At 43.6% G+C, this 13,952-nt stretch overlaps 1 protein-coding gene across 1 annotated transcript in view; it reads left to right on the top strand.

Moving 5' to 3' along the window:
• Positions 1 to 4,341: 4,341 nt before the first annotated feature.
• LOC146008904 (solute carrier family 2, facilitated glucose transporter member 11-like) overlaps positions 4,342 to 13,952 on the top strand; it is a 28,053-nt gene continuing 18,442 nt past the window's right edge. The window contains exons 1-3 of the mRNA XM_083148714.1: positions 4,342 to 7,678; positions 8,321 to 8,419; positions 8,653 to 8,813. Of these exons, the coding sequence (XP_083004840.1) occupies positions 7,655 to 7,678; positions 8,321 to 8,419; positions 8,653 to 8,813 (284 nt within the window). The 5' untranslated portion in view covers positions 4,342 to 7,654. The remainder of the gene's footprint in view (positions 7,679 to 8,320; positions 8,420 to 8,652; positions 8,814 to 13,952) is intronic.

Below are 13,952 nucleotides of genomic sequence, written 5' to 3'. Positions count from 1 at the left end.
CTCTGTCACTCTCTGTCACTATCTGTAACTATCTCTCACGATCTGTGACTCTATGACACTGCAGCAGCAGGACACAGGAAGTCACAAGATCCAGGAAGCATCCAACTGCTGGCAGCACACTACCAGCGGTGATCAGCGGTGATCAGGTAAGTATCAGGCAAGGCTCAGGTATGTATATCACGACAGAGTGGCCGGTGACCGCTCTGCACGCAATTCCAGACCAGAATGGCGTCTGCAGCGCAGTCACCGTTAGTTTAAATGGCGCGCCTTGGCTGTGATTGGTCCGTCGGTCCGACGGACCAATCACAGCCTTGGGGGCAGGTGGGGTGAGGTGTCGTCGTCACCGATGACCCCCTCATGCCCCCTCACACCCGGCGGTGATTGACACCTGTGTTACCGAGCGTCTGATTCGCCGGTAACACAGGAAAACGCTGCGAATGGCTGTTCACATTGAACAGCCAATCACAGCGATCGCCGATGTCACTGCGTCTCTAGACGCAGTGGCACTTTGAAGTCATGACGTATATATATATAAGTACATCCCGGCCATGACGTATATATACGTCAAATGTCGGGAAGGGGTTAATATTAAGAGAATTAGTGTTTAATAAAGAGAAAAAAGTTTCATCCCCACACCAGATAAAAAGTACATAATCTATGTACAGTATCTCCACCATTGTACCAGGTTTACCCCCCATTCATGGCCACACCAGACCGTGGTATCTTGCTAGCGGACCATGAAAATATTGGCATAACTGGGGGCAATGCTCGTACACATCGCGGTGCCAATATCGTGGTTATAAAATGTCCCATTAAATTTGAAATAATTATTAAATAAGATAAAATGAATACCCTAAATAATAAAATCCTGAAGATTAGGTTCCATATCAGTGGTTGGAACAAGAAAATGGTAAGACAAAGACCTGGGCGCTGTATTCCTTAGTGTTATGCTGCCTTCCCTTAACCGCAAAGGGCTATTCCTCTTAGGGAGGTTTTGGGTATGGGATGTGGTGCTACACAGGGTCAGTCATAAATTCTGGTGGTAAAGCTACTTTTTATTCTCGCGGATTTTGCATAGAGGAGAAAACAAAGAAATGAAGGAAAGTTTTAGCGGGAGAAAAGTTTCATGGATGTCCCTAAAAAGGAAGATATGTCCTAGTATGTTGATGTTCCTACCTCACTTACATAGACATGTAGTGAGGGTAAGCATGTCTGGGTATCTTTTAATTAAGAGATAATCATGTAGGGGCGTACCTCACTTACACAGTGTGGTGCTATAGAACTCGCATCAAGGTATCTTTATCAAGGTACTCACGATTTTCTATGTGTGGTCACGATCATCAAGGTTTCTTTTATCACTCAAAGACACTTCTTTTAAAATTATAATTTTTTTATTCAGAACATAAAAGTTGAAAGAAAAATCTTTTTCATTAAAAGGACCATCTGCTAATGGAGAGGCATCCCCGTTCTCTTTGGATTTGGGCAAGATCAATACTGAGCTGACCGGTATTGTAGACTCCGTATAGTGGGACAAAAGCCTCTGTCCTACCTTCCTCCACTATCCTTGTCGGCGTGGAGTTGATTTTATAAAGTGTGGTGAGCGCAGCGAGCCACCGAGCCCGAAGCGTGGCGAGTGCAGCAAGCCCCACGAGGGGACGTGTATTAATTGATGTGTATTCCGCGGGGCTCACGTGATTCGGGCTTGGTGGCTCGCTGCGCTTGCCACACTTTATAAAATCAATTCCACTCCGACGTGGATAGTGGGGGTATGAAAAGGTCGGGAGGATGCGTACCGCCGCCCCTCTTGAGGCTCGCTATGCTCGCCACGCTTCGGGCTGGTGTGGATAGCGGGGGTGTTTCAGGAACACATTCACACCTGTCATGTCAGGCAGGTTAAAATGGTCAATGGTTCCCACACAATGTAATAAGCGCTGACTGACTACGCTAACTGCGCAACGCTGACTGACTACGCTAACTACGTAAGCTCCAGATGGCAGCGAACGGGTGGGAACACAACGCTGATACTGACAGGGATGCCTGACTGACTAAGCTATCTACATAAGCTCCGACTAGCTGCGAACAGGCAGGAACACAACGCTGATACTGACAGGGACGATGCCTACGCTGACTATGCTGGCCATGGGAACACTACGCTGATTCTGACAGGGACCCACCTTGTTTAATATATTCATTAATGATATACAGTAAGTAGGGACATAGTAAGTAAGAATATTTGTGGATGGCACAAAATTATTTAAAGAAATTAAAGGAGAGGATGTGTATACTCTACAATGCAACTTAATTAAACTGGAAAGGTGGAAAACGCAGTTTAATATTGTGAAATGTAAAGTAATTCATTATGGGAACAAAAATGAACAAGCTACTTACAGGCTAAATGGAGTATTATAGGGAATTCTGAAGTGGAGAAGTACTTAGGGGTCATCATAGATGATAAAATGGGTAATAGTGCACACTGCTCAAGTGCAGCAGCAAAAGCAAACAGGACACTGGCATACATTAAAAGGGGAATGGATTCAAGAGATGCCAATGTGATAGTGCCTCTTTACAAGGCATTGGTGAGATCACACTTGGAATATTGTGTTCAGTTCTGGGCACCGCACCCTATAAAGGACATAAATGAATTGGAACAGGTACAGAAAGGAGACTAAACTAGTAAAAGGTCTTGAATCACTAGAATACAAAGATAGGCTAACCAGGCTGAATATGTTTTCACTGGAGAAATGGAGGTTAGGTGTAGATATTATTAGCATGTCCAAATACAGAATTGGGAATCATATAGAATTGGGAGATGAGCTCTTCAGTAACAAGGCTATACAGATGGAGCCGCTCTCCCGCCAGCCTGCTCCACCCCAGCCCTGTCTGCCAGAATGGGGCACGCGCACGAGATGCTTGCCCACCCCTTTCTCTGCAATGGGACGCGTGAGCGTGTGAGGCTGTCTGTCCCCGATCTGCTATTACATTGTCCCCCTCAAGAAGACTTCCACTCTCTGTCTTTAGTCTTATTACTCCACTTTTTGTTTTTCTCCTTTCACTTATATACCTACAAAAAGTCCCCCCCTCCCCCCCTTTTACCCACTGACTGGGCCATGTTCTCCTCAGCCTGTGCTTTTGCACATCTGATTACCCTCTTAGCCTCCTTCTCTCTATGTAGGCACCTCTTAGTTTAGCTCTATACTAGGTACTTATCGGACCAAGATTGGGGTTAACATGGGTTTGGGTGCGGCGAATCAGAGGGATATGGTCAATGGGTCACTAGTATGATGGTCGACAAGCATTAGGTCGACACCATAAGGTCAACATGCAGGAAGGATGACATGTGTTAGGTCGACATGGGGTTTTTTACTGTTTTTTTCAAGCCGACATGTGCCGACAGGTGGTATTTCATGCCCTACCATCCACTAGGGCGTGGCGGGAGAATAAAATAGTGTGCCGAGCGTAATGAGGCACCGTGCCCGAAGCATGGCGAGAGTAGTGAGCCATAGGAGGGGACAAGGTGCTACGTTTCGGTGTCCATGTCGCCACGATATGTGCCAACAGGCTGTATTTCATGCCCTACCATCCACTAGGGTGTGGTGGGAGAATAAAATAGTGTGCCGAGCGCAGCAAGGCACCGTGCCCGAAGCATGGCGAGCGCACATGGTGCTACGTTTCAGTGTTCATGTTGACTGTGTTGACATTCCAGCTAAAAAACAAAAGTAATGTCGACCTTACCCATGTCAACCTAATGACCCTGTCGACCTTACCCATGTCAACCTAATGACCCTGTCAACCTTACCCATGTCAACCTAATGACCCTGTCAACCTAAAGTCATGTTGACCTTCCATCATGTTTACCTTAACTAAATGCATGTCGACCTAATGGTGTCGACCTAATGCTTGTTGACCATAATGCTGGTGACCTAATGATCCATACCCTAATCTGAGAGCTGCTGGCATTATTAGTAAAATTTCATATATCCCAACTGTTCAAATTTTCATGGTAGAGTCCATTTTTTTTGAGACTGCCCCACCTGTGTGCAGCAGGCTCCTGCGGTGTGTGTGGCGGAGGAGCAGTTGGGAGTCCTCCTGTCACTCGCTATGAATAGATGATATGCTCATCGGCCAGTGTGGCGGCTACAGTATGTCACATGTGTCCCAGGTAATAAACCCTCCATGTTGGGAGGTATGCATTTCCCTACTGTATGTTAAGCAGGCAAAATAAAAGAAGATTCTGGGCGAGATGTACTAAGCCTTGAAAAGTGACAAAATGGAGAGTGATAAATCACCAGCAAATCAGCTCCCACCTGACATTTTTCAAGCACAGCCTGTAGCATGACAGGTAAGAGCTGATTGGCTGGTGGTTTATCACTCTCCATTTTATCACTTTTCAGGCTTAGTACATTTGACCCTAAATGTTTAGCTCAGAGGTTCTCAAGACACTAGAGGTCCAGGTTTTAAATATATCCATAATCCATGGCTCGGCAGAATGTTTTAAATCAAATTGACTGAGGTACTAATTAAGTCACCTGTGACCAACCTGGCAACCATGGATATACTTAAAACCTGGACCATTGCTGTGCTTTGAGGACTATGTGAGGGAACCTCTGGTTCAGATACTTAGGGGTAAATTTACTAATATGGGAGTTCTATTGAAGATTCTACTTCTTATTTATGTAGTACCTTTTACAAGGTAAAATTTACCCCTTGAGAGCAGCGTGCATAGTGGGACTCATTAACTACAGGAGAGCCACAGTTTTCTATGCAAAGGAGGGAATGTTGCAAGTAGAGATTTCCAGGTGGCCTTGCTGAGTCACGTTGATGTAGAAAAATTCTACTAGTTACTGATTAGAATCATGGTCAGATCTCATCCCCTTTCCTCTAGTTAATGTAATTAGATCTCAGTAAAGTATTAAGAGGTCTATCCTAATTTATAATTGTTTACTGCACACTGCATTTCAGTCAGGGCCGGTGCTAGGGTGTCCGGCGCCCTCCTGCAAACCATACATTTTGCGCCCTTTCACATTGCCATTGCAACAAGCTGCAGCCCGATTGTGGGAGTGTATGCAACATGCGATCCTACTTTAGGGTGGATCTCGGGTGCATGTACAGTACATGTATACGGCAATTCGTATTCGTATTGATGTACTATCAATACGAATACGAATTGCTGTATTTTCGGGATAGTAAATGTCAAAAATAAGTGTATTTCTGGATACAAATACACCTTTTTTTTACAAATTTCCTTTAGTAAATTTCCCCCGACATGTCATCCAGGCATTCACAGACAGCGCTACATGCAAGTGTCTGTGAGGAAGAGGGGGCAGGTCGCAGGAGGAGGACAGTGTGTGCGCGGTGCAGGGAGCTGCTCAGCCTCCCCATACTGCCGCCCGCTGTCAGACAGGCGTGCAGGTGGCAGTGACAGTGAGGGCTGAGGCAGCTTTAGCAGAGCAGGCAGGGAGACAGTGCCTTTTCAGCATGGCACCTCCCTGCTTTGCAGAAGCTGCTGAGTGGGTAGCGCCGGCCCTGATTTCAGTTATGTCATCATATTTTTCATACAGTATCACAATGACTCTTTCCTACATAGGAGTATGTTGTACTCACATTGCAACTATTCCTGAACTCATCACAATTTAAATACAACAGCAAATTTTTTCAGTTTTTAATTCACATCCCGTATGGACAGAGACTTTTGCTAAGCCTGTGTATACGGATGCCATCATTTATAATTATTAAACCTCCGATATACACCTGTCATATTATACTAAATCATTTCCTTGAAAACTCAATGGTGAGTTCTGTCACCTACCATATATAAAATCATTTATATGATCATTGAACATCACCTAATCTTCATACAGGGATTATTATTGCAAGAAACATACACAAATTTGGATATTATGGAGACATACAGTATATCCTATTGATAGTTGGTACTTCTTCCCTGCAATATACTTTCTCCCTCTCATCAGAGTGGCCCTAAACAATTTTGTGCCCTAGGCAAGATTTTGTCAGGTGACCCCCTAGAAGATACACACTGGGGCCTAGGGGGAATAGTGTCATACACTCTGGGGCCTTGGGAAGTATGGTGACATATACACTAAGGTCTATGGGACAGAGGATGATTGGGGGTGGGATGTTGTTTGCTCACCTTGAAAGTGGGTGTGTCCTCATAACAAGGGAGAGATAGTGGGAGGCAGAGAGGCAGTGAGTGACAGAAAAGGCTGAGGTGAGAGGCAGTGGTTGACCAGAGGGGCAGTTGGTGACAGAAAGAGGCAGTGAGTGTCTGAAAGTGCGTGATTAATAGAAATTATTTATAAACATATGGGGGAAAAAAATCATTCAATGGTCGGCGACCATTGAATGATTGTTCCACCCATTCGCGAATAAAAGTCAATATAGATTACGAGCGCCTGGACGAAGATGAGGTGGGCACCTGACGTCCTGTGATGTCAGCCGCCCGGCCCAAGCAGGCATCAGCCCGCCTGCATCCCCAGGGGAATGCCCAGCATTTCCATGCGGACACCCATAAAATCCTAGGTGTTCCCCTGCTCCAAGACGATGTCCATTCCGGCTGATCCCCTACCCATGCGAAGGCGTTCGCACTGCGGGTCTGCCCATGCATATTTTTGATGATAGGCATGTGCAGACATGCAGCATCAGTCCCTGGACTGAATTCGCCCAAATGTGAGCCAACCTGAATCACCCCCATTATTTAAAAGACTTTTTAAACTTTTTTCATTAAAAAAACCTGACAATTTCTGAGCAGGTTTTCGTAAAATGAAAGTGGTTTAAGTGGTTTAGTACAGTATGTAAGCTCTCATGATAAAGTCCCTTTCCCTCATGTGCCCTTCCTTTTTTTACTTAAACCATCTCCATACTGCCACTATAATACTTATGTCAGTATCGTCTGCTGGTGCAGATATGTTGTTATACCCTGTACTTGTCCTATACTGTCCTGAGTATGTCACCATATTCTCGTTTTGCTTATTTCTTTATGTACTCTGTAAGGTATCGCTGCACATCTCTTGTGGCACTATAAAAATAAAGGTTATTATTATTATCATTATTATTATTATTAATAATAATAATAATAATAATAATAATAATAGCTATAAATATGCACCATCATAGTCATACTGAAAATAAATGACAATATTTTTAATACTGGTTCAATCAAATGTTTGGGATAGTTAAACTGGGATGTATCCAATTAACTTCAAACTGAAATGAAAAATGTAATACTCCATTAATTTACTGTATGTGTAATGAGGCACCTTTAATAGAAAAGGGGTGTTGATTCAGACTTGATCCCACAAGAACTATACAATAAATATCATTGTCTACTGTTTGATTCTGGACAGTAGGTCTATGTTTCTGCCTCGTTGTAATTACCTTGCAGTTTGTGGTTCACTGATTACCTGACATTTTGTGTATTAGCCGTTAATGTTTTGTCATACTCCAAGCCTCCCTCTGTGTCATTGCCAGGTAGTCAGTAGTTGCACAGACACTTCTCTTTGGCTTGTTCTTCTCATATATAGCATCCAAGTAGCTGGACTTCCCATCACTTTGCATGTGTTCAGTATTACATTCAAACTACCATTGGGAAGACTAAATCAGACTATTTCAGAAGAGAAAGGTGCAGAAAAAGAGAAACATGTCTGATTTTTTTTCAGAACTGGTGAGTCATTTACATAATACTTACTGTAGCTATGATTAGCATGTTTGGCCCTTGGATTCCTGTATAGTAGATTGTTCCAAATGATGAGTAGTGAGATGTTATCATGTGTTGCATCTTGTGGAAAATGTAGAATTTCTTCCATTCTTTGATCTGAACTTATTAACCTTATTAAATCGGTAGGTACCATGGGTAGTTTAGTTTTAACTGCCAAGTTGCAGATTTGTAACCTTTGGGAAAAAGTATGGACACTTTCCCAATTGGGGGCCAGATGTACTAAGCTTAAAAAGTGATAAAATGGAGAGTGATAAACTACCAACCAATCAGCTCTTAACTGCCATACTACAGGATGTGTTTGAAAAATGATAAGTACAGTAGGAACTGATTGGTTGGTGGTTTATCATTTGCCATTTTACCCCTTTCAAGGCTTAGCACATCTCATTTTAACACTGATAAACATATTGCATAGTCCATATATCAAGAATGGATTCAATAAATGTATTTTATAAATGTATTTTTTGTGGCTTCGCCGCTTCCCCTGGTTTATTTTGATTCCCTGTTACTTACATTCCTGTATACATTAAGCTGTGGAAATTTGGCTCATGCTTGTATCTATAAACCTTCTCTCTTATACCATTGTGCCAGGTGCATTTCAGGGGCCTATTTCTGATGACGTTTGTGTTGGGCATAGGTGGTACATTTCAGTATGGTTTCCACATCTCTGTGCTGAATTCTCCATCTCCGGTGAGTGACAACTAAAATCTGTTATCAGAGCATATTTCCACTCTCTTGTCATTAGTAACCTCCCGATTTAGTACAGCTAATCCCCATTAGCACAATGACAGCATTGTAAAATAATACAATGAGATTATGCTCTGATTATGCACCCATCAACACTACGAGCAGAAACATCACATTTCTCTTCACTGGCAATTCTCTGAATACTGACCCAATATATATTTTGACTTCTATTTTAGTTCATCAAACAGTTCATCAATGACACGTGGGTGAGCAGATACCAGACTTCAATAACTGAAGGCAAACTTACATTAATATGGTCTTTGGTGGTTTCTATGTTCAGCATCGGGGGTCTAATAGGATCTACAGTCTCCGGTTACCTGATTGGGAGGTTTGGGAAGTAAGTGAAACAGGGAATTTATGTTGGTGAAATGTGAGAATTTGCCCAATGATAAAGTTGCCATCTCTCAGTTTTATTGATTTTTACATTCCTATTCCCAAATTCATGGTTACTTACCGTATACATTGTTTAATTAATTTTTGGGCTATGTCCTGTTTGAAAAGAGAAATATAAATATATCACGTTATTTGCAGGATTAAAAGTTACTGTTTTGCAGAGTGCAGCAATACTGTTATTAAGTAAAGTAAAAGTTCATGACTAAAGGTGCGTACACATGGGGCGATATATATCGCCCGGCAATATATATTGCCGGGCGATATATCACCAAGCGATATATCGCTCAATGCCCCCTTTTCATCTGCGACCAGAGATGGTCGCTGATGAAAAGAAACCTCTGCCGGCGGTGCCGCAGAGGTAATCAGCTGGTCGCAGGAGCAAGCTCCTGCGACCAGCGATTAGAACGGGGCTGAAAACGGGAGCGCACACTCCCATCACTGGCAATATGGTCACCAGCGACCATATTCCCAGCGATATCAGCCCCTATCGCTGCCGTGTGTACACGGCTTAAGGGACGTATTGAGGGTGGAGCAAGTGGTGCATGAGATTCAGGTGCCGATGGAGACAGAAGGGGCCAGCTCTATGTAACAGGCTGGGAGTCGGGACACAGAGATAGGAGGAGAGGAGGAGAGGACTTGAAGAGAGGGAATGGGTGGCCGACACAGCCCGTATGTTTCATGTCTCTGACTGCAGTACAGTGCAGTGTGGTGTGGTGTTGAGGCTTGTCAGTAGAACCCTCCTGGTTGTCAGGTATAGAACATGCAGGCAGTGTGGAGGCCACCCCTTCCCTCTCCTCAGTCCTTTCCTGCTACCCACAGGGGCCAAGCCTGTCAATCACATAGAAGCACCACCCTTCTAGACTAGCATGAGAAGCAGGATGTGGTCAATAGTCAAAGGTTGACACATAAAAAAGGTCAACATACTGTAGATAAAGGTCAACATGTTTTTTTAACTGACTTTTTCATACTTTAAGTGATGTGTGTGTCCATGTGTGTGTTTGTGTATATGTCTATATATATATATATATATATATATATATATATATATGCATATATAGAGTCCAGAGGTTTGGCACTCCCTGTGACTCGAAGAAACTCTGCCGGTGCCTCCACTAAAAATGGAATGTAGATATGCAACGGTGCGGCACTCGTAGCCAAAACAAAGTACAGTAGTCAAGCCAAATAGCAACAACGTTTCAATTTATCAATTGTCTTCAGGTTACAAGCAATAAAAATCATAAACATACCTTTATAGAGAAGTTACACCATGGAAGTGAGGCTGAGACGCCGGGAGTGGGGGGAAACGCCCATCCGACGCAGAAAGACTGACGTCATCCTGCCGGTAGGACGTAGTGTGAGGGAAAACAAAATAGTTGCTGTGGAAACAGCAGCCAAACACACTGTGTGGAAAAAAATATAAATAGTTAAAGAAATAACGGTTGGACTATAAAAAGTTCTTATAAAGAAGCATAGAATAAACTATGTAATCTTAAACCCTAATAAAGGGATAAAACCGCAAAAAATGCAAACGGCGGCTCAGCGTAACTTCATAAATGGTCCTTAATCTATAGCATTGAAAAGAAATTGCACTAACAGTAAAGCAGCATAATCAAATATTAGGCTAGAAATTACTTAACAAGAAATATGAGAAACCAGCAAGTTACAGCAGCACATACCAATCAGCGAAATACACCAAACGAGATCTGTTCATTTAACCCCTTAGGGGCAATAGTGTCAAGCCGGTGGATCCAGCGTGCCTCACAGCGTAACAACTGTGAGCCGCGGTCTCCACCTCGAATATTAGGGGGTACACAGTCTATTATTCTGTAGCGAAGACTGTTTAAAGGGTGCTTTAATGCCATAAAATGACGAGCTACTGGATGCTCACTTGAACCAGAAGCCAATGCCTGCCGGATGGTACTCCGGTGCATTGTCATCCTCTCCTTGAATTTCCGTATAGTCTTCCCTATGTAGGAAAGACTACACGGACAGATAAGCTGGTATACAATATAGGTGGAATTGCAAGTGAAGTTGTAGCGGATTTTAAAAGCCTTTCCTGTGTGCGGGTGATGGAAAACATCACCCGTGATTAGAAATTGACAGGTAATGCAAGCGCATTTAAAGCAAACATGCTTGGTTCCTCCTAGCCACATTTTAGGTGTCTGGTCGGGATTGAAAGTTTTATTAGTTTTTACCAACAGATCTTTTAAGCTACGTCCTTTGGAATAGCAGGGCATAATGCGGTGTTGTCCAAAGGGTAAAGCAGCATCACTACTAATAAGAGGCCAATGATTTTTAATCAGAGCTGTTGTATCATTAGAAGTTACGTTGTAACGGGTCACCAGGGGTAATACATTGGACAATTTGTCTTTAGTCTTACTGGATGTTAATAATTTAGTCCTATCAAGTTGCATAACTTTTTCCTTACACAGTACCAGGTCAGACCTACTGTAACCCCTAAGCAGAAATTTTTGAACGAGTGCATCTAATTGTTTCTCACAATTTGCACGGTCACTGTTGATTCGAAAATAACGCAACATTTGTGAATAAGGTAATGAACGTATAAGGCTACGGGGGTGGCAGCTAGATGGTCTAAGCATTGTGTTTCTATCTGTTGTTTTGGAATAAACACTGGTAGTAATTGAGCCTTGCACAAGGCTTACGTCCACATCAAGAAAATGGACGTTAGTGTCCGAAACCTCGTAAGTGAATTTAATCACATTTTCTGAGGTATTATGACCATCAATGAGGTCACGCAGCAAATTCACATCACCCTGCCAAATAGCAAACAAATCATCGATATATCGACTGAAAATCAAAAAATGGTTAGAAAACATCGGATCAGACAAAAAAACATAATTTTCAACTGAAAACATAAAAATGTTAGCATATGATGGCGCCACTGAACTGCCCATGGCACAGCCACGTGTCTGTAAATAAAAAGTGTTGTTATAAATGAAAAAATTGTTGTTCAAAATTAAATCCATGAGATCAACAAAAAAATCAATTTTGATGGAATCAAAGTTACTGTAGGAGCCAAGAAATCTGCGTAACGCCACAAGCCTCAGGGAATGGGGGATAGAAGTGTACAAATTAACGACGTCGATAGTCACCAAACTACAATCCATTGGTAGTTTGGGAAGCTGGTCCAGTCTTTGCAGAAAGGTCGTTGTGTCAAGTAAAAAGGTAGGACGAGATTGAATTAAGGGTTGGAAGACACTGTCCAAAAAAGTAGCCGCCGGCTGTAATAGAGAGCCACACGCAGACACAATGGGCCGTCCGGGGGGGGGGGGACAGACCCTTGTGGATCTTGGGAAGTGTATAAAAACATGGCGTAATCGGATGAGCAGGTATCAATGCAGATTTCACTTGTTCAGTGATTATACTTGCGTCAACTCCCAATTGGAGGATGTTTTGTAATTTCTGTTGACATTGTCCCGTAGGGTTGGAAGAAAGGTGTCGATACGTGTCGACATCTGCAAGCTGCCTCATAATTTCACTATGATAGTCAGCAAGATCCTGGAGGACAATGGCTCCTCCTTTGTCCGCTTGTCTGATTTTTCCACACAGTGTGTTTGGCTGCTGTTTCCACAGCAACTATTTTGTTTTCCCTCACACTACGTCCTACCGGCAGGATGACGTCAGTCTTTCTGCGTCGGATGGGCGTTTCCCCCCACTCCCGGCGTCTCAGCCTCACTTCCATGGTGTAACTTCTCTATAAAGGTATGTTTATGATTTTTATTGCTTGTAACCTGAAGACAATTGATAAATTGAAACGTTGTTGCTATTTGGCTTGACTACTGTACTTTGTTTTGGCTACGAGTGCCGCACCGTTGCATATCTATATGCATATATATATATATATATATGCATACCTCCCAACTGTCACGATTTCCGCGGGAACGTCCCGATATTCGGGGACGTTCCCGCGTCCCGCCCGGGGCCGCCATTGTCCCGCGGTGGGGGGGACAGTTGGGAGCCCCCCAGCTTGCCGAGAATAGACGCTGTGAGCATGCGCACAGCATCTATTCAGCGCCGACGAGCGGCGAAAACGGGGGCGTGGCCGGAGTTCGCGTCACCCCGTGAGGTCACGCCCCTTTTCCCGAGGCCACGCCCCCTTTTCGGAAGCGCGCGCGGCTTCGCCGCACGAACGTCCCGACCTCCCAACTTCAAAAGTTGGGAGGTATGTATATGCCTTTATGTGTGTATGCGTGTGAATCTCTGGGGGTTATTCAGACCTAAATGATTATTTATCGACTGCGCATGCATATAACTCCCAGTACGCATGCAGGAGGCCATTCTGCAATGAAATCCAACATCTTTTTTAAGCCTGAATCTATTGCACTGGCCGAGTAGGTCCTGGGTTATGCACAGACTGCACATACTGGAAAAAATCATTCGATGGTGAGTGGATTGCAAACGGATTTGCAGACAATAGCAGGGCTGCAAAATATTCACAATCTTTTCCAGGACTCAACAAATTAGCAGCCCAGCGATTATTATTTTTATTATAATTTTATTTATATATAGCGATCAGGTCTGAATGGGTGTGGATCAGTTGGTCACCAGCAAGTTGTTAGACAGTTATTAGGTCGACACCAATAGGTCGATATGCATTTAAGTTGACATGTGTCTAGGTCGACATGCAGGGCGGTCGACATGATCATAAGGTCGACACACTCATTAGGTCGACATGGGTTAGGTCGACAGTCAAAAGGTCAACATGGGTTTTTTTCACAGGTTTTTTACCCGAATGTCGACACAGTCAACATGGACACAGGTTAAAGTGCACCGTGTCCCCTCACATGGCTCGCTGCTCTCGCCATGGTTCGGGCTTGGTGCCTCGCTAAGCTTGCCACACTATTTTATTCTCCCACCACGCCCTAGTGGATGGTAGGGCATGAAATACCGCCTGTTGGCCCATGTCGGCTCAAAAAAACAAAACAGTGAAAAAACCCATGTCAACCTTTTGACTGTCGACCTAACCCATGTCGACCTTCCTGCATGTTTATCTATATGGGTCAGTAAATGGGTCACCCCCTGTCCCTTTACACGGGACTTCTACCCAGCTCCTGACCTGGGT

This window comes from Crinia signifera, chromosome 1 (genome assembly GCF_055691185.1).
Source record: "Crinia signifera chromosome 1, ASM5569118v1, whole genome shotgun sequence".
NCBI lineage: Eukaryota > Metazoa > Chordata > Amphibia > Anura > Myobatrachidae > Crinia > Crinia signifera.
This window is presented reverse-complemented; position numbering and strand designations above follow the sequence as displayed.